This window comes from Coregonus lavaretus, assembly GCF_964263955.1.
Source record: "Coregonus lavaretus genome assembly, chromosome: 13".
In the NCBI taxonomy this organism is placed as follows: Eukaryota; Metazoa; Chordata; class Actinopteri; order Salmoniformes; family Salmonidae; genus Coregonus; species Coregonus lavaretus.
This window is the reverse complement of record NC_140000.1, coordinates 39,992,859-40,014,482: the sequence shown is the minus strand read 5'-3', so window position 1 is coordinate 40,014,482 and position 21,624 is coordinate 39,992,859. Positions and strand designations below refer to the sequence as shown.

The following is a 21,624-nucleotide window of genomic DNA, read 5'->3' as shown; positions in this document are numbered from 1 at the left end:
TGTTTGGCCATAATGACCATCATTATGTTTGGAGGAAAAAGGGGGTGCTTGCAAGCCGAAGAACACCATCCCAACCGTGAAGCACGGGGGTGGCAGCATCATGCTGTGGGGGTGCTTTTCTGCAGGAGGGACTGGTGCACTTCACAAAATAGATGGCATCATGAGGAAGGAAAATTATGTGAATATATTGAAGCAACATCTCAAGTCAGGAAGTTAAAGCTTGGTTGCTAATGGGTCTTCCAAATGGACAATGACCCCAAACATACTTCCAAAGTTGTGGCAAAATGGCTTAAGGACAACAAAGTCAAGGTATTGGAGTGGCCATAACAAAGCCCTGACCTCAGTCCTATAGAACATGTGTGGGCAGAACTGAAAAAGCGTGTGCGAGCAAGGAGGCCTACAAACCTGACTCAGTTACTCCAGCTCTGTCAGGAGGAATGGGCCAAAATTCACCCAACTTATTGTGGGAAGCTTGTGGAAGGCTACCCGAAACGTTTGACCCAAGTTAAACAATTTAAAGGCAATGCTACCAAATACTAATTGAGTGTATGTAAACTTCTGACCCACTGGGAATGTGATGAAAGAAATAAAAGCTGAAATAAATAATTCTCTCTACTAATATTCTGACATTTCACATTCTTAAAATAAAGTGGTGATCCGAACTGACAGGGGATTTTTACTAGGATTAAATGTCAGGAATTGTGAAAAACTGAGTTTAAATGTATTTGGCTAAGGTGTATATAAACTTCCGACTTCAACTGTATATCTATGTATGTGTCCTGTAAGGGTGTGATTGTCCCTCAGCCCTGTTTACAGCCTCAGTAGCATGTTGTCCAATCTGTCCAGCCCCTGCCTATCCTTGTCACGGTGGAGCACAGGTGACATGTCTAGTGTCGTCCTCCTCACAAAGGTCTGAGAGCTGACAGTCCACCACAGTGTCCTGGAGAGAGAGAGAGGTGAGAGAGAAATGAGAGAGAGAGTATTTACACAAATATAGACCTAATTTATATATAGGCTGACAGCAGTGTATCCATCAATTCAGGTTACAAGAGTTGTGTAGGCCTAATGAATGACAATCACCGAATGTCATTCATAACACATTTTGGTGTTTTGTAAGTGAATTCTCTTTGCGCAAATCCAATGGCACTGTATGGATGCCAGAATGATTAGCCTAATAGTTGGAATAGCCTAATTGTTGGAATAGTAACTTAAGTCTGGACACTGACTGTAGGCCTCACATGTAGCCTATTATAATATTAACTCCTGCAGAATTTAGTGTTCCTCACAGTAAAATGATAGAATGTTAATTTTGTCTCAGGAACAGGAGTGGAATGTGATTTCTTTCTTTCATCATCTTGAGAGAATGCGAGTGCGCACTTAGGGACATGTTGTGTAGCCTAAACGTGCAATTTCTTTCAGCGACATAAATGCTAACAGTATTTCATTTTCAACCACATAAAATATGCATCCAAGACGAACTGAAATACTATCAGAAACATGTTGGATCGTTTTCACAGCTTTTCATTTTCTTAAAACTGGTGAAAGTGCTGTAATTTGGTCCCTGGTCCCTAAACGTCCTTGCTCTGTGAGAGAAGCAGAAATGAAAGAGAACTTTATTGTTGATGATGCATTGATCATTCTATCGATTTATGACATTATTCTGGTGAACAAGGCTTTATTTAGTATTCTAGACGAGCATCAAGTAATGACAGAAGAGAAGCTACATTATTTTATTATAGACAAGTTGACTAACAAGTAGCCTACCAAATGTCGGAAATTATAAGCAGAAAAATATCTAAATGAGGCTTAAGAACCATTTTTTTCCCGTCCCCCCTGTCGTTCCGCTGAGTAATGTGTGCAGGTAGCCTACAATACCTTTTTGAAGTCATTGTTTGACAATCAGATGAAAACATCATGACTGGTTGTGTTTATGCCACATTAAAAGGTAGCCTAGTACATTGTAAAAGTTAAATGACAAATCTTGACTATTAGGCCCATAGAAATCCAATTCAATTAATGGGGATTCTTTATGTAATTCTTTGATTAGGTCCATAAAAAAAAAAAAAGGAGCGTGTGCACAAATAGGAGGTCCCATACCGGGAATAAGTTAAATTTACTTTCACCTAATAGTACATTTTTTTTTTTTTTACATTTTAGTCATTTAGCAGACGCTTTTATCCAGAGCGACTTAGTGCATACATTATTATTTTTTATTTTTTCATACTGGCCCCCGTGGGAATCGAACCCACAACCCTGGCGTTGCAAACGCCATGCTCTACCAACTGAGCTACATCCCTGCCGGCCATTCCCTCCCCTACCCTGGACGACGCTGGGCCAATTGTGCACCGCCCCATGGGTCTCCCAGTCGCGGCCGGCTACGACAGAGCCTGGATTCGAACCAGGATCTAGTGGCACAGCTAGCACTGCCACTCGGGAGTAATACATCGACGGTTACCTTCCAGTCACAAAGCTTGGCTGAGAGGCAGCAGCATCACGTGGTGGCTTCTCAACTTCCTCCGGCTCTTCCATTTCAATCTCATCCTCTTCGTCCCCGTCTTCCCCAAGTACTTATTACCCTTCAGCACATAAAAAGGAATCATGATAGCTAATAATTACTGTAGCTAGCTAACTATATGGGAATCATAATTTTTTTTGCCTGGCTGGCTAGCTGTCTATTTGCATATCTAATCACTAACGTTAGCCAGTTCGTTTTAGCTAGGTTTAGCTCATACCTAATGACAAATGCTCTTCAAATTGTCAATATGTGTATTTTATTTTGTACAGTTATCAATGAAAACATTTACATCCAAAATATGTCTTTTTTTGCCGGATTGTCTACTCGGCTTGTTATAAAACTTTAATTTCACAGACTCATCTTATCAATTGGAAAAAATACTCTAAAATGTATATATTATAATGTTACGGATACAGGTATCCTGTGTCTTTTTGTGTTTTTCCTCTCCTTCTGCCCTAATCACAGGTGTCCTGTATGTTCCTGATTGGTGGTCGTTGGGGTGTCTGCTGATTGCTAAGGTGGACCAATCAGTGAACATTCCTCTGCATTGCACCACCTGTTTCTGGTTTTTCAATCACACATCCCATTGTTTAAAAGCCGGTCAGTTGTGAGAGACTATTTTTGTATGTGAGTATGGATACTGTGGTGTCCTGTGTTTTGTTTACTCACTAAGTTGCTGGTTACTCTGTTTGGTAATTTTGTTAGAGACTATTTCCGTATGTGAGTATGGATACTGTGGTGTTTTGTGTACTCACTCATTTGCTGGTTACTCTGTTTGGTAACTTTGTGTTTCTGGGAAAAGGGGAATTTAAGCAAGTTGCCCTTGGGCGTACATTACCCGTAGGAAGAAAACTGTCTAAAAACACTAGTTAGACCTGAGCGGACCACCCACTGTAATTTTTGTATGATTAGCAGTAGCTTAGCGTTTCTTGAGGCAGGCAAGATCAGTTTAGGTATTTTTTTTACACTATTGTTTCATTTCTTGGGTCCTGCTCAGCCCTTTTTCCCAAACCTTTACCGTGTGTTCAAAAATAAACCTTTTATGTTTGACGGTAGTTTATGGTTGTCGTGTAGTTTTTGTTCTCACTGTTCCATGTCACGCTTATAATTTGCATGAATTATGTTACGGGTCTCATGTCCATCCACCCTAGACGTTTAAAGCCACGGGGTTCGTAACATATAATTACCAACATAAAAATGAATTCTATACAGTTTCTTACCTTAATGGTGGCAGCATTCACTTTCAGTCTCAACGCCAAAACTCACAATTTTCTTACTCCTACCAATGACGCATGGGTGTCAGTTGTTACTATGGCAATTCAAGATGGCGCTACCCATACCTCTACAAAACATTGATCAAGATCAAAATACTAAAAACCGAGATGTTTCTATGTTACAAGCACATGTTTAGTATTAGTGGATTGGATACATCTCTTTGCTCAGCTTCACTTCCTGAAGTGTTTCCATTCCCCTTGCAGAAGGGAGGGTGGGGGAGGGCCTTGTAGCCATCCCGGAAGGGAGAGTAACAATGGTCAAGCATGTGCTGCTTCAGGATATGCAGTTTCCAGTTTGCACAAAGTCCAGTGTAGTTCCTTGAGAGCTGTTGCTGTGTCGGCTTTGGGGGGAATATACAAGGCAGTGTCAATAACCTGAAAAAATTATCCCGGGAGCTAATGTGGTCGGAATTTGATGAGGAGGTATTCCAGATTGGGAGAATAAAAGGACTTGAATTCCTGTACGTTACCACAATCACACCATGAGTTGTTAATCATGAGACATACTCCTCCACTTCTGTGTTTCCCGGAGAGTGCCTTCTACCTGTCCGCGCGATGTATGGAGAACCCCGCAGACCGTATGGACGGGGACAATATATCCAGAGAGAGCCATGATAGTGGTCAATATCCCAAGGATATTAGTTCAGTTTTACACTCTCAGGTGATGGATTTCTGTTGTTTTTGCCTGAAGCACTCTGGAAAGTATGTCAGTCAATCCAATTCCTGCCAACGAACGTTGTTGCCATAGTGAAACATGAAAAGTGACTGACGTTGCGCTCTCAACAGAGCACATTAGGAACAAGTCACATGGGTCTTTCTGGACCTCTTTCTCCCTTTTAAATTCCTTTGATAAAAACTGCCATTTTGTTAGGCAAGCTGAGGGAATGGGCCTGGGGAAATGTTGTAGCCACCCTCAAATTCATAGACACAGTGGATGCAAAGGCTGACAGTCCATGGCCGTGTACGAAATCTGTCTTGCCTACTACTTACTAAAACTGCATACTGTGTACTTATCATACTACATACAATTTAGAACATACTGTTTAGTAAAAATGGATGCAGTAGGCAACAAATACTAACATATTAGACTCATATTAGTGCTGGGGACAATAAAAGGCCACTAAAATGTGCAGTTTTGTAACACAACAGAATGCCACAGATGTCTCAAGTTTTGAGGGAGCGCGCAATTGGCATGGTGACTGCAGGAATGTCCACCAGAGCTTTTGACAGAGAATTCAATGTTCATTTCTCTACCATAAGCCCCCTCCAATGTAATTTTAGAGAATTTAGCAGTATGTCCAACCGGCCTCACAACCGCAGACCACGTGCATGGCGTTGTGTGGGCGAGCGGTTTTCTGATGTCAACGTTGTGAACAGAGTGCCCCATGGTGGCGGTGGGGTTATGGTATGGGTAGGCATAAGCTACAGATCGAGTCCAAGTCACGAGTCCCTATGGCTGAAGTCCGAGTCCCAGTGCTTGAGTCCTGGTCCAAGTGTTCAAGTCTGAGCCACTGGGTCCACATTAACTCAAAATAAAGGTATTTACCCAGTCAGATATAGCGTAGTGGCAAAAATAAACATAGCGGCTGTATTATGGGTCATGTCCTTTGAACGGTAGCCTAAGGGCTAGAATCAAGACGTTTTCTCTCAGCAAAAGAGGTAGACTTGGCTACGTTGGCTACAGAACCTGTATATGAAATGCAGTGTGAAAGTGGGAGGGTTGAGCGAGACTACAAATTCAAAGAGCCTACTTTTATATATAGCCTACTCAAGGGAGAGAAAAACATAGCTAGAATGTTGTTTTACTATTAAACTCAATCCTGCTATTGTTTTTTATTTCGTAAAGCAGCGTGTGTTTCTAGCTAAATAGAAGGCTGGTGGTGACTGGTTAGCTAAGGTGAAGCAAGAGAGTCGCCTGTGCATTGTGTATAATCGGAGCCGGAGCGGAGCCTGTCTGCTTTTCTCCCCAGCAGCTCACCAGCTGATTTTGTAGGCTGTGTTTGCCGGGTGTGACACATCCTTCCCACTGCTTAACAGAACTGCTCATCTGTGCTGCTAATATTAATCGTGATTATTATTGAAAAGCTCTCAATCTCTCCAAAAACTCTTGTCCAGTCCACACTTAGTAGTCAGATGTTAGTCACAGAGATCATTTTGTTTCGTTTTAGTCAACTGAAATGAAAAATCATCTTGTTTTTCTGGCTCTATTTAGTCATTTATAGTCTTGTCAACTGCCACTGAAAAATAGATGTTTGCTGAATATTTTAGTCACTATTTTAGTTGACGAAATTAACACTGAGTCTTCAACCTATTTTGAAGCCACATCCCTCAGCTTTATAGCAAACCAATTGGCAGCCAGGGCTAGCATTTTGTTGTTTTTTGAATCAAAGAGTGGGCCTTTAATCGCCTAAAAACATCCCTCCCCCTGACACAAAGGATTTGTGTCCACCTCAGAGATCAGAGAGTAACAGCTTGTTATTCTTCAGGATTAAAGCTACATGAGACAATGATGTCTAAGCCTCTTAAAATAAGACTGTTTGTTAAAGTATGTTCAAAGTTGAAAAAGGTCAGTTTCTCAGGATTGTTAGTTAGCCCGCCGGTGTGGCTCAGGGTTCTATGGTGTTTGTTTGAATTGTAATGCTATGATAATAAATATCATAATATTCTACTCGTTAGCACATCGTCGTACTGTTTCCACTGGTATTGGTAGACTATTTAATAGGAAAGTATGTGGTAACTCGAATGGGTACATTCTGGTACACAAATGGTGTTACCAAATGGTGCCTAGTGGTGCTTGATTTAATGAATCCCAAAGAAACAAATAGCCTAAGTAATTAATAGATTATTAGTTTATTACCATTTTGCCATGTTATTTCTTAGTAAATGGGCTTCCTGGTCATTTCTGTTCTTTAAGATAAAGTGCTAGCTTTTCTCTTTCATATTCACAATGAGATGAAGCTATGAGGCTAATATGGCTAAGATCAACTTATGTTTTGAATATTCACGTGTAGCCATATCTATGACTAGAATATATTTTACAATCGAAGATCTAAAAAGAGATACAATAGAACTCAGATTGTAAAAAGTATTCTCTTTTTAGTCATAGATATGGCTAATTCACGTGTAACCTAGATAGACATAATATGACCATGCAGAAAAGCCATTTTAAGCAGCAGATCATGGCTTAATTGTGACTGTAAACACTCTATTGACCCATTGTTGGGGTGTAAAGAAAGGATCTATTGTATGGCCTAGTATTGAAACAGTACGACTAACTAAAGCTGATTAACTGTGACTATGCTAGTTATGATAATGCTGCCAATGGGATTTGACTTACACATGTTGACACACACGTGGACCATAGATAGGAATAACAGAAATTCAGAGCTGGGCTCAGACAGTGTTTGCCTTTCAATTAAATGCAGATCACTGAGTTATTGGTTTTCTATTAGTGTAAGAGGTATTCTAGGCCTGCATGTAATTTTACTCTGCTCTGTTGACACATATTGGTACTACTAGACAGTGTAATTTTGTGTTCCCACTAGACAAGCTTATGCAAAGTTTTCTACCTACCAGGCTGCTGTGTCTGTCTCTGAATGACTAAATATGAGAAATGCCATGTCATTATAGAAGAGCCGAAGGATTGTGTTAGCGGTTAGCCTAGCACATCTTCGCTAAACCCTTAGGCACCTGAGATTACTCTTGCTGCTCTCTGTATCCTAATAGCCCCCGATAGAGTTACCAGCAGAGGAAATCCTAAAGCCGTTGTGGGAAATTCTGGGAAATTAGGCTCCAGAGGCTCGAGGGGCTCCAGAAGGCTCTGGTCATGTGCAAGGTTTGGCTGCTGGTCAGGTTGCTGCTTCCATGCAGTTGTAATGTGATCTAACTGTGATCTAGCTTAGAGTAGGGCGATATGGACAAAATATAATACAGTGGGGGAAAAACGTATTTAGTCAGCCACCAATTGTGCAAGTTCTCCCACTTAAAAAGATGAGAGAGGCCTGTAATTTTCATCATAGGTACACGTCAACTATGACAGACAAATTGAGAAAAAAAAAATCCAGAAAATCACATTGTAGGATGTTTAATGAATTTATTTGCAAATTATGGTGGAAAATAAGTATTTGGTCACCTACAAACAAGCAAGATTTCTGGCTCTCACAGACCTGTAACTTCTTCTTTAAGAGGCTCCTCTGTCCTCCACTCGTTACCTGTATTAATGGCACCTGTTTGACTTGTTATCAGTATAAAAGACACCTGTCCACAACCTCAAACAGTCACACTCCAAACTCCACTATGGCCAAGACCAAAGAGCTGTCAAAGGACACCAGAAACAAAATTGTAGACCTGCACCAGGCTGGGAAGACTGAATCTGCAATAGGTAAGCAGCTTGGTTTGAAGAAATCAACTGTGGGAGCAATTATTAGGAAATGGAAGACATACAAAGACCACTGATAATCTCCCTCGATCTGGGGCTCCACGCAAGATCTCATCCCGTGGGGTCAAAATGATCACAAGAACGGTGAGCAAAAATCCCAGAACCACACGGGGGGACCTAGTGAATGACCTGCAGAGAGATGGGACCAAAGTAACAAAGCCTACCATCAGTAACACACTACGCCGCCAGGGACTCAAATCCTGCAGTGCCAGACGTGTCCCCCTGCTTAAGCCAGTACATGTCCAGGCCCGGCTGAAGTTTGCTAGAGTGCATTTGGATGATCCAGAAGAGGATTGGGAGAATGTCATATGGTCAGATGAAACCAAAATATAACTTTTTGGTAAAAACTCAACTCGTCGTGTTTGGAGGACAAAGAATGCTGAGTTGCATCCAAAGAACACCATACCTACTGTGAAGTATGGGGGTGGAAACATCATGCTTTGGGGCGGTTTTTCTGCAAAGGGACCAGGACGACTGATCCGTGTAAAGGAAAGAATGAATGGGGCCATGTATCATGAGATTTTGAGTGAAAACCTCCTTCCATCAGCAAGGGCATTGAAGATGAAACGTGGCTGGGTCTTTCAGCATGACAAGGATCCCAAACACACCGCCCGGGCAACGAAGGAGTGGCTTCGTAAGAAGCATTTCAAGGTCCTGGAGTGGCCTAGCCAGTCTCCAGATCTCAACCCCATAGAAAATCTTTGGAGGGAGTTGAAAGTCTGTGTTGCCCAGCGACAGCCCCAAAACATCACTGCTCTAGAGGAGATCTGCATGGAGGAATGGGCCAAAATACCAGCAACAGTGTGTGAAAACCTTGTGAAGACTTACAGAAAACGTTTGACCTGTGTCATTGCCAACAAAGGGTATATAACAAAGTATTGAGAAACTTTTGTTATTGACCAAATACTTATTTTCCACCATAATTTGCAAATAAATTCATTAAAAATCCTACAATGTGATTTTCTGGATTTTATTTTCTCATTTTGTCTGTCATAGTTGACGTGTACCTATGATGAAAATTACAGGCCTCTCTCATCTTTTTAAGTGGGAGAACTTGCACAATTGGTGGCTGACTAAATACTTTTTTCCCCCACTGTATTATTATATTTTTCTCATTTTTGACAGTATGTGACGGTATTTAATGTTTTTGAATAATACAAGTTCAAAGTATACTTCATGAGTAGTGCATGCATTTCCTTTAGTCATGTGTTATTATTTCCACACTGTACCACATTTGTTTTGTCTTTGTATGCCTCTATTTTGTAAAAAAAAAAGTCAATTTTCCTTTATCAGAATGATTATTCTCCTCTGACAATGTATACTGAACAAAAATATAAACGCAAAATGCAACAATTTCAAAGATTTTACTGAGTTACAGTTCATATAAGGAAATCAGTCAACTGAAATAAATTAGACCTTAATCTATGGATTTCAAATGACTGGGAATACAGATATGCATCTGTTGGTCATAGACCTTATAAAAAAAGGTAGGGGCGTGGATCAGAAAATCAGTCAGTATCTGGTGTGACCACCATTTTCCTCATGCAGCGCGACACATCTCCTTCGCATAGAGTTGATCAGGCTGTTGGTTGTGGCCTGTGGAATGTTGTCCCACTCCTCTTCATTGGCTGTGCGAAGTTGATGGATATTGGCGGGAACTGGAACACTCTGTCGTACATGTTGATCCAGAGCATCCCAAACATGCTCAATGGGTGACATGGCTGGTGATTATGCAGGCCATGGAAGAACTGGGACATTTTCAGCTTCTAGGAATTGTCCAAAGATCCTTGCGACATGGGGCCGGTCATTATCATGCTGAAACATGAGGTGATGGCGGCGGATGAATGGCACGACAATGGGCCTCAGGATCTCGTCACGGTATCTCTGTGCGTTGAAATTGCCATTGATAAAATGTAATTGTGTTTGTTGTCTGTAACTTATGCCAGCCCATACCATAAGGTCTTCTCTCCTTCGTCATATCTTCCCTTATTCCTGCCAGGATGTCATACTCATTTAGGCTTTTCATCTAGTAGAATTCATTGCACACTATTGAGGAAGAGAATCGTCTTTTCACACCCACCTGTGTTCGACAACAGCTGATAATCAGAATAGGGGATGTGCTCTACAAAAATTAACAAATGGCGAGGAACAAGCGCGATTGCGCATTTGATGACGCCTTCTCAGTATGGATGAGAAGTATGTTGATATTTGTTGCTTACTGCATACGTTTGTACTAAACAGTACATTCTAAATAGTATGTAGTATGGTTAGAAAGAGGGGGGAAGGTTGTTACTGAGGCATATGTTATTGCAAGCGAACAGTCTTGACAGTTCATTTTGAAGCCCCCTGACCATATTGAATTACAATGTACTTGGGAGAGATAAAGTCCCATCTGACCATTAATTAAACCCTGAAATATCACTTCTCTTCCAGTTGTGGTTTCAAGCCTGAATTGATGTTTATGTCTGTAATTGGGCTTGTGCTTTCTAGGGATTTTTGGCTGGCTGCCAGTGTAGAACATACATACTAACAGAGGCTATTCATACATCTCTCTGGGGTGTTATCATTTATGAGTTAATTTCTTAATGCCTCAAATTAACCATAATGATACCATAACGGATTGCTATGTTTGTTTGTTTTATAGTTTTGAGTGCTGGATGGATTGATAGTGTGTGCTGTAGCCTGTATGTCATGCAGAGGACATCACTGCTGAGGGACTCACATAAACACTTGTTTAACCAGCCATTTAATCCACTAATGGTCTCCTCTTCAACTCTCACTCTCTGGCTCTCTCTCTCTATCTTTCATCTCTCTTCCTGTCAATTACTTGATTTCTCTCGCTCTCGCTCTCGCTCTCGCTCTCTCGCTCGCTCTCTGGTCATGTCCAAAATCTGTCGTTCTTACCATTTACTAAAACTACATACTGTGTACTAATCATACTATTTAGAACTTACTGTTTAGTAAAAATGTATACAGTAAGCAACAAATATCAATGTACTAGACTCACCCATACTAAGAATGCGTCATCAAATGCAGGGGTTCCCAAACTTTTTCACTCAGCATTTTCCTTCCAGCATTGGGGAACATCCCGCGACCCCCTGCATGCGCGGGCCACGTCTATTTCTATGGGCACAAGCACTGTTCATGACACAAACTGTCCACACCCCTCTTGTTGGAGGAGAGAACATTTAGCAGGTTGCAGTTTTAAAGCTAATTTTCTTGCAATTCTATACATTTTGCCATGTCTAATGTGTATTCATGTGATATTTGAGTGAATCAAACATTACAACAAAATCTATAGGCTAAAAAATCTAGCTTAAAAACATTAGCTGACATGGGCTAGTTGATCTGGGCATTTGTGACAAGTTTTAAATAGATCTCTAAGGTACGCAATGACTGACATGAAAACTGATGATGCACTACCCAATTCCACCTTGTGCATTCTACTATTACAACTGAAAGCCGGACTGAGCGCATCTGTTGGTCACAGATACCTAAAACAAATAAAATAATTGCCATCGATAAAATGCAATTTTGTTCGTTGTCCGTAGCATGCCTGCCCATACCATAACTCCACCGCCACCATGGGGCACTCTGTTCACAACGTTGTCATCAGCAAGCAGCTCGCCCGCACAAAGCCATAAACATGGTCTGCAGTTATGAGGCCGGTAGGATGTACTGACAAATTCTCTAAAATGACGTTGGAGGCGGCTTATGATAGAGAAATTAACATTCAATTATCTGGCAACAGCTCTGGTGGACATTCCTGCAGTCAGCATGCAATTGCATTCTCCCTCAACTTGAGACATCTGTGGCATTGTGTTGTGTGACAACATTTTAGAGTGGCCTTTTATTGTCCCCAGCACAAGGTGCACCTATGTAATGAACATGCTGTTTAATCAGCTTCTTGATATGCCACACCTGTCAGGTGGATGGATTATATTGGCAAAGGAGTAATGCTCACTAACAAGGATGTAAACAAATTTGTGCAAAACATTTGAGAAAAATAAGCTTTTTGTGCATATGGAAAGTTTCTGGGAACGTTTATTTCAGCTCATGAAACAATGGACCAACACTTTACATGTTGCGTTTATATTTGTGTTCAGTGTAGTTTCCCGGGCTAGTCTTTGATGTGGAAAAGCCCATGGGAACGTGGACGTGTCGCTGTGAGAAGACAAACCTACATTGTGAGAGATGGGAGGTGTTGCTAGTCGTGAGTGGCCCAGAGCGGGGAGACTGATGCAATGGATGCTAGAGCTCATCTTTCCTAGCCTAGGCCCCCATCTGTTTGCGCTATCTTGCCAACACCTTGTCAATAATGTTTGGCATGACACATGTTTGGCACGACAGTTCCATAAGGAGAGTAGAAACAAGAGATGGCAAGAGACAAACTGGCACCAACACTGGGTTCTTCAGCTGTCCCCATAGGATAACTATTTTTGGTTCCAGTAAAAAACAATTTTGGGTTCTACATGGAACACAAAACGGTTCTACTTGGAACCAAAAGGGTTCTACCTGGAACCAACAAGGGTTCTTTAAAAGGTTATCCTATGGGGACAGCCGAAGATCCCGTTTAGGTTCTAGATAGCACCTTTTTTGGTGGGGGGACTGAAGGCCAATCCATAATGTATAAGTTCCCTCTCTTCCTAGTCAAAACTAATCCTTTCTTCATCAGTCGCTATGGTTGAGTCACCGGTCTCTCACATAAGGAGCCATCTTAAGTCTGACGTAGACTCCTAATCCTCTCTTTGTCCTGGTCTTCCTCAATACCCCGTAGTTACAGACACACTCTGCCTTCCCTCATCCTCCATCTCTCCTTTTCCTTTCCCTCTTCTATCCTCCTCTCCTCCGTGCTCTATGATGTAGGCCTAGTTGAATATTAAATAGGAAATGTGATAGCAGGAGCTAAAATAGGCTAATGAGCCAATGAAAAGTAGAGCTGTGGTGTACATCAGAGCATCACAGGGGTAACTCTCCCTCTCCCGCTCTCTGACAATGAAAATCTTGATACAGTCCGATATGTATTAATTAAGCAATAAGGCACGAGGGGGTGTGGTATATGGCCAATATACCACTGCTAAGGGCTGTTCTTATGCACGACGCAACGCGGAGTGCCTGGATACAGCCCTTAGCCGTGGTATATATATAAATACATGTTTTGTCATACCTGTGGTATACGGTCTGATATACCACGGCTGTCAGCCAATCAGCATTCAGGGCACGAACCACCCAGTTTATAATTATTAATAACCAATATCTCTTTCCCCCATCCCCTTTCTTTTATCTCTCACTTTCTGCCACCTCCCTTTCTCCTTTCTTCCTCCCCTCATGCTCTTCAGATGTTCCTTGTGGCCCTGTCGTTTGCCTACTTTGCCAAGGCCTTGTCTGGCAGCTACATGAAGAGCACAATAACCCAGCTGGAGAGACGCTTTGACATCCCCAGTTCCCTAACAGGTGTCATCGACGGGAGCTTTGAGATAGGTAAGTAAGTGTCTGCGTCACAGGTCCCCATCCCCCTGTCCCCACCCCCCCTCCTCGTCCTCATCCCCAGGGCAATTTTGGTCTTCCGTTCTATCCATGTTGTTGTGAAAGAGAAGAGATGTGAATGAATGGGTCACCAAGGCCTTCTAGGAAGTCACCAGGGGCCACATTTATCAAAGGTGTTTGTGCACAAAAAAAAACTCTAAACCTTGTGTGCACCAGATGTCCCACAAAGGTTGGTATTTATCCATTTTGAACTTGCGGGAAAGTGTGCGTATCTCCATGTGCAGCTCAGACCATTCGTACGCACAACTTCTAGTGGCTGATCAATTGTATTGCAAGCAAATATTGTTCTAATGGGGGAAATGGTGTTTGATGCACGGGAATAATAATAACATTAAAACATGGACCTAATGATAAGACAGATGCATTTGCCGTTGGTAAGGAGATCGCATAGCAGCATGTAGCCTAATATATTTATTTTACTTTTATTATATAGGCCTAAATCATAATCATATAGCAAGACATGTCTCTCCTTTTCTGACATGACTGGTTTATTCCCGCTACACAACAACTATTAAGCTACCATTTATCCATCGCTCATTCAATAGCCAAGCATGCTCGAAAGTAAATAGACCGGTAGCCTATTTAAAATATTTGACATTATGGGTAGGCTACAGTATTGCTGTGTGGTAGCCTATTTCATCTCAGAGCCTATCCCAAGGCAGGAGATATAAACACAATCATGTACTGATGAACAAAATATTAAACAACATTTCGTCTTTTGATTAGAAGTGTGGGCTGAAGCATAAATTGTTCGATTAGACAATCAATCTTGCAGAATGCACGGCCAGTGTTTGGCACTGTCAGAGTGGTGTGAGTGTGTGGAATCAAACGCAGGAACCAGGATGACGTTAAATACTTTAGTAAATCCAAAAATGGACAAAATAGCCTCCCCAACCGGGTGGCGCACCAATACGCACTGTAACACTGTGCGGAAAACAAGAAAGAAGCGCACGCAGTGCAAACTCTCGAAAATAACCACGAGAGACTGATACAGCTGACACAGGCTGACATAAAACAATAACGCATAACACCTGACCCAAACACACAAACTAAATAAGGGGAACAATAAAGACACAAATAAGGGACAGGTGTTATGAACAGACAAAACCAAAAGAACAAGAAACATCGAACGGTGGCAGCTAGTACTCCGGAGACGACGACCGCCGAAGTCCGCCCGAACAAGGAAGAGGAGCAGCCTCGGCCGAAACCGTGACAGTACCCCCCCCTTGACGCGCGGCTCCAGCCGTGCGCCGACCCGGAGCTCGAGGACGACCCGGACGACGCGGAGCAGGGCGCGCAGGATGACCCCGATGGAAATCGGTCAGTAGGGACTGGTCTAACACGTCCCTCCTTGGCACCCAGCACCGCTCCTCCGGACCGTACCCCTCCCACTCCACGAGATATTGAAGACCCCCCATCCGGCGTCTAGAATCCAGTATGGACCTCACGGTGTACGCCGGAGCCCCCTCGATGTCCAACGGGGGCGGAGGAGTCTCCTCAATCTCAAAGTCCTGGAGTGGACCAGCTACCACCGGCCTGAGGAGAGACACATGGAACGAGGGGTTAATATTCTTGTAGTCAACAGGTAGTTCTAACCTATAACTCACCTCGTTCAATCTCCTCAGGACTTTAAACGGCCCCACAAACCGCCGACCCAGCTTCCGGCAGGGCAGGCGGAGGAGCAGGTTTCTGGTTGAGAGCCAGACTCGATCTCCAGGTGCGTACACTGGCCCCTCACTGCGGTGTAGGTCGGCGCTCGTCTTCTGTCGACGTATGGCACGCTGCAGATGGACGTGTGCAGCGTCCCACGTCTCCTCCGAGCGCCTTACCCACTCATCCACAGCGGGGGCCTCGATCTGGCTCTCATGCCATGGTGCCAGCACCGGCTGGTACCCCAACACGCACTGAAACGGGGTTAGTTGGGTGGAGGAGTGGCGAAGAGAGTTCTGTGCCATCTCGGCCCAGGGCACATATCTCGCCCACTCCTCCGGCCGGCCCTGACAGTATGACCTCAGAAACCTACCCACATCCTGGTTGACACGTTCAACCTGCCCATTACTCTCCGGGTGGTAACCCGAGGTAAGGCTTACCGACACCCCCAACCGTTCCATAAATGCCCTCCACACTCTAGAGGTGAACTGGGGGCCTCGGTCAGACACTATATCCTCGGGTACCCCGTAATGCCGGAAGACATGGGTGAACAGAGCCTCAGCGGTCTGTAGGGCAGTGGGTAGACCCGGCATGGGAAGGAGACGACAGGCCTTCGAGAACCTATCCACAACGACCAGGATGGTAGTATTCCCCTGTGAGGGGGGAAGGTCGGTAACAAAATCCACCGAGAGGTGGGACCAGGGTCGTTGTGGAATAGGCAGGGGTTGTAACTTACCCCTGGGCAAATGTCTGGGCGCCTTACACTGGGCACACACCGAACAGGAGGAGACATAAATCCTCACATCCCTAGCTAACGTTGGCCACCAGTACTTTGTGCTAAGGCAGTGCACTGTCCGGCCGATACCCGGATGGCCAGAGGAGGGGGACGTATGAGCCCAACAAATGAGGCGATCGCGTATCTCGAGCGGAACGTACGTCCGACCCACAGGACACTGAGGAGGACTCGGGTCGGTGCGTAACGCCCGCTCGATCTCACCATCAACCTCCCACACCACCGGAGCAACCAGACAAGACTCCGGTAGTATGGGCGTGGACTCAACTGACCTCTCCTCTGCGTCATACCGCCGGGACAGAGCATCTGCCTTCCCGTTCTGGGACCCCGGGATGTATGTGATCTTAAACACAAACCGGGCCAGGAACATAGTCCAACGAGCCTGGCGAGGATTCAGTCTCCTAGCTGCCCGGATGTACTCCAGGTTACGATGGTCAGTTTGAATGAGGAAAGGGTGTTGAGCCCCCTCGAGCCAATGCCGCCACACCTTTAGGGCCTGTACCACGGCTAACAGCTCCCTGTCTCCTACGTCATAATTCCGCTCCGCCGGACTGAGCTTCTTAGAGTAGAACGCACAGGGACGGAGTTTAGGTGGAGTACCAGAACGCTGGGAAAGAACGGCCCCTATCCCGGCCTCTGACGCGTCCACCTCTACCTGGAACGGTAAAGAGGGATCCGGATGCGCCAACACCGGCGCCGAGGTAAACAGGTCCTTCAGTCTCCCAAATGCCCTGTCCGCCTCAGCTGACCACCGCAAGCGCACCGGACCCCCCTTTAGCAGAGACGTTATGGGAGCTGCCACCTGTCCAAAACCCCGGATAAACCTCCGGTAGTAATTCGCAAAACCCAAGAACCGTTGCACCTCCTTCACAGTGGTTGGGGTCTGCCAATTACGCACAGCTGACACCCGGTCTACCTCCATCTTCACCCCTGACGCAGATAACTGGTAACCCAGAAAGGAGACCGACTTCTGAAAAAACAGACATTTCTCTGCCTTGACATATAGGTCATGCTCCAACAGCCTCCGCAATACTCGGCGCACCAGGGCTACATGCTCAGCACGGGTAGGACTATACACCAGAATGTCGTCGATGTACACAACCACTCCCTGTCCCTGCATGTCCCGGAAAATCTCATCAACGAAGGATTGGAAGACTGAGGGAGCATTCATCAACCCATATGGCATGACTAGATACTCGTAGTGCCCGGAAGTCGTGCTAAACGCTGTCTTCCATTCATCGCCCTTTCGGATGCGCACCAAGTTATATGCGCTCCTAAGATCCAATTTTGTAAAGAACTGCGCACCGTGCAGTGACTCCGTCATAGTCGCAATCAGAGGAAGTGGATAGCTGTACTTCACTGTGATCTGATTGAGACCGCGGTAATCAATACACGGCCGCAGACCTCCATCCTTCTTCTTCACAAAAAAGAAACTTGAGGAAACGGGTGAAACGGAGGGCCGTATGTATCCCTGTCCAAGAGACTCAGAGATGTATGTCTCCATAGATTTCTTCTCCTCCTGAGACAAGGGATACACATGGCTCCGCGGGAGAGCTGCGCCTGACTGGAGATCTATCGCACAATCCCCCCGTCTATGAGGCGGCAGCTGCGCAGCCCTAGTCTTACTGAACGCCAATGCCAAATCCTCATACTCGGGGGGAATCTGCAGTGCTGGCATTAGATTCGGACTCTCCACCGAGGTCGCCCCTATGGAAACACCCAGACACCGCCCCTCACATTGAGCAGACCACCCTTTAAGAGCTTTCTCTCGCCACCCAATAATAGGGTCATGAGTCATCAACCAGGGAAGACCCAGCACCACCGGATACGCAGGAGAGTCAATCAGATAAAGCTGAATTCTCTCCTCATGACCCTCCTGCGCCATCATCTGAAGTGGTGCTGTGACCTCCCTAATCAACCCAGACCCTAACGGACGGCTATCTAGGGCATGGACGGGGAAAGGCTTATCCACTGGAAGAAGGGGAATCCCTAACTCTAAACAGAACTGGCGATCTATAAAATTCCCAGCTGCGCCTGAATCTACCAGCGCCTTATGCTGGGAACGAGGTGCAACCTGTGGGAAACAAACAGGCAAGGTTAGGTGCACGACAGAAAGCTCTGGGTAAGCAGGGCGCCTACTCACCTGGGGGGACCCCCCAATGCTAGACCTGCCATCTCCTCCCCTGGAGGACCCGCCCCAGCACCTAGCCGCAGTGTGCCCTCCACGACCACAGTTGGTGCACGGGCCGGGTCCCCGTGGGCTCCTCCTCCTCCTTTCCCTAGCGCCAGCACCCCCGAGCTCCATAGGACTCGGCTCGGAGGCGCTGGAAAGTGGAATGGGCGAACCCCCCCCTCCGGGACGCCCACGGGTGGCGAGCAGGGTATCCAGCCGGATGGCCATGTCGACCAGTTGGTCGAAAGTTAACGACGTGTCCCTGCACGCCAACTCTCGCTGGACGTCCTCTCGGAGGCTGCAGCGGAAATGGTCAATATGGGCCCGCTCATTCCACCCTGCATCAGCCGCTAGGGTCCGGAACTCTAAGGCAAAGTCCTGTGCGCTCCTCATCCCCTGTCGGAGGTAGAACAGACGTTCCCCCGCCGCCTTCCCTTCTGGTGGATGGTCGAATACAGCACGGAAGCGGCGGGAGAACTCCGCATAGTTCGTGGTTGCGGCGTCCATTCTCCTCCACTCGGCGTTGGCCCACTCCAACGCCTTGCCGGTGAGACAGGAGATGAGGGCTGAGACGCTCTCGTGTCCCGAGGGCGCCGGGTGTACGGTGGCGAGGTAGAGCTCCACCTGCAGCAGGAACCCTTGACACCCGGCGGTGGAGCCGTCGTACGCCCTCGGGAGCGAGAGCCGAATCCCACTGGGTTCCGGAGATGACACCGGAGGGCTGACCGCTGGAGCTGGGTCGGTGGTTGGAGGTGTGGGCACCCCGCTGGTCTCCCATCGGTGTAGAGTGGTCATCACCCTCTCCAGGGCGTGACAGACCTGGTTCATTCGGTCCTCCTGACCACGAAGACGTTCGTCCATATCGGCGGTCGGCGCGGTCGCTCCTGCTGATTCCATTTGGATGCGTTATTCTGTCAGAGTGGTGTGAGTGTGTGGAATCAAACGCAGGAACCAGGATGACGTTAAATACTTTAGTAAATCCAAAAATGGACAAAATAGCCTCCCCAACCGGGTGGCGCACCAATACGCACTGTAACACTGTGCGGAAAACAAGAAAGAAGCGCACGCAGTGCAAACTCTCGAAAATAACCACGAGAGACTGATACAGCTGACACAGGCTGACATAAAACAATAACGCATAACACCTGACCCAAACACACAAACTAAATAAGGGGAACAATAAAGACACAAATAAGGGACAGGTGTTATGAACAGACAAAACCAAAAGAACAAGAAACATCGAACGGTGGCAGCTAGTACTCCGGAGACGACGACCGCCGAAGTCCGCCCGAACAAGGAAGAGGAGCAGCCTCGGCCGAAACCGTGACAGGCACTCGCTATAGGCGGCATGCATTTTTTTTTTTGAAAGGCACTGAAACACATTCTGCCCACACCTCTACAGAAATGTGATCAAATTTACCATTGAGCCTTCTTTGAGAAACTGTCAAGGCCCAGTTCCAACATCATGCTATCGCATGTGAATTGTGCAGTGAAATGCTTATGTTTCTAGCTCCAACAGTGCAGTAGTATCTAGCAATACAATAATGCCCCCCCAAAAAACAAAAAAATACTAGAAATTAAGAAATATCAGAAGTAGCTATATGTACTGCATTTTGTTTTACCATGCTGCCCTACGCTCGGCAACAAAAACAATAACGGTGGTGGAGCAGCCAGTGGTGCTGTTTCCCCCTACTGCAGATTCCATCTCTATGGGTTTGGTTAAGGTTAGGGTTAAGGTAAGGGGTCAGTTTTAGATTTTGATTAGTCATTTTGCAGGTCAGTAGTGTCCTTATAGAGTCTCCCTTCAGCCCATGCCTTAGGAGTATATATAAACACCTCTCTGCCTCAAAGGCCTTTAATATTGCAGACAGATTGTGGCTTCCATCAATGTAATTGTCTGCATAATTTCCAATCCCCCATATATCGTTTGGGTAAATATATGTATATAAATATATATCTATATATATTATATTATTATTTTCCCCTAACCCAACCACCCTTCCCCTAATTGGAGTAAACTAATGGACAACAACACTTAGGCTTCAACTTCCAGCTTATACATACTGCAGTTGAAGTCGGAAGTTTACATACACTTAGGTTGGAGTCATTAAAACTTGTTTTTCAACCACTCCACAAATGTCTTGTTAAAAAACGACAGTTTTGGCAAGTCGGTTAGGACATCTACTTTGTGCATGACACAAGTAATTTTTCCAACAATTGTTTACGGACAGATTATTTCACTTATAATTCACTGTATCACCATTCCAGTGGGTCAGAAGTTTACATACACTAAGTTGACTGTGCCTTTAAACAGCTTGGAAATTTCCAGAAAATGGTGTCATGGTTTAGAAGCTTCTGATAGGCTAATTGACATAATTTGAGTCAATTGGAGGTGTACCTGTGGATGTATTTCAAGGCCTACCTTCAAACTCAGTGCCTCTTTGCTTGACATCATGGGAAGATGAAAAGAAATCAGCAAGACCTCCGAAAAAAAATTGTAGACCTCCACAAGTCTGGTTCATCCTTGGGAGCAATTTCCAAACGCCTGAAGGTACCACGTTCATCTGGTCTGATGGAACAAAAATAGAACTCTTTGGCCATAATGACCATCGTTATGTTTGGAGGAAAAAGGGGGTAGCTTTCAAGCTGAAGAACACCATCCCAACCGTGAAGCACGGGGGTGGCAGCATCATGCTGTGGGGGTGCTTTGCTGCAGAAGGGACTGGTGCACTTCACAAAATAGATGGCATCATGAGGAAGGAAAATGATGTGGATATTTTGAAGCAACATCTCAAGACATCAATCAGGAAGTTAAAGCTTGGTCGCAAATGGGTCTTCCAAAGGATAATGACCCCAAGCATACTTCCAAAGTTGTGGCAAAATGGCTTAAGGACAACAAAGTCAAGGTATTGGAGTGGCCATCACAAAGCCCTGACCTCAGTCCTATAGAACATGTGTGGGCAGAATTGAAAAAGCGTGTGTGAGAAAGGAAGCCTACAAACCTGACTCAGTTACACCAGTTCTGTCAGGAGGAATGGGCCAACATTCAGCCAACTTATTGTGGGAAGCTTTTGGAAGGCTACCCAAAATGTTTGACCCAAGTTAAACAATTTAAAGGCAATGCTACCAAATACTAATTGAGTGTATGTAAACTTCTGACCCACTGGGAATGTCATGAAATAAATAAAAGCTGAAATAAATAATTCTCTCTACAATTATTCTGACATTTCACAC

The 21,624-nt window shown here is 45.1% G+C and overlaps 1 protein-coding gene across 1 annotated transcript in view; it reads left to right on the top strand.

Moving 5' to 3' along the window:
• Positions 1 to 21,624, top strand: part of LOC311139710 (solute carrier organic anion transporter family member 1C1-like) — a 66,769-nt gene that overhangs the window by 27,306 nt on the left and 17,839 nt on the right. Inside the window, exon 3 of the mRNA XM_084174632.1 lies at positions 13,567 to 13,708. Coding sequence (XP_084030758.1) covers positions 13,567 to 13,708 — 142 coding nt within the window. The remainder of the gene's footprint in view (positions 1 to 13,566; positions 13,709 to 21,624) is intronic.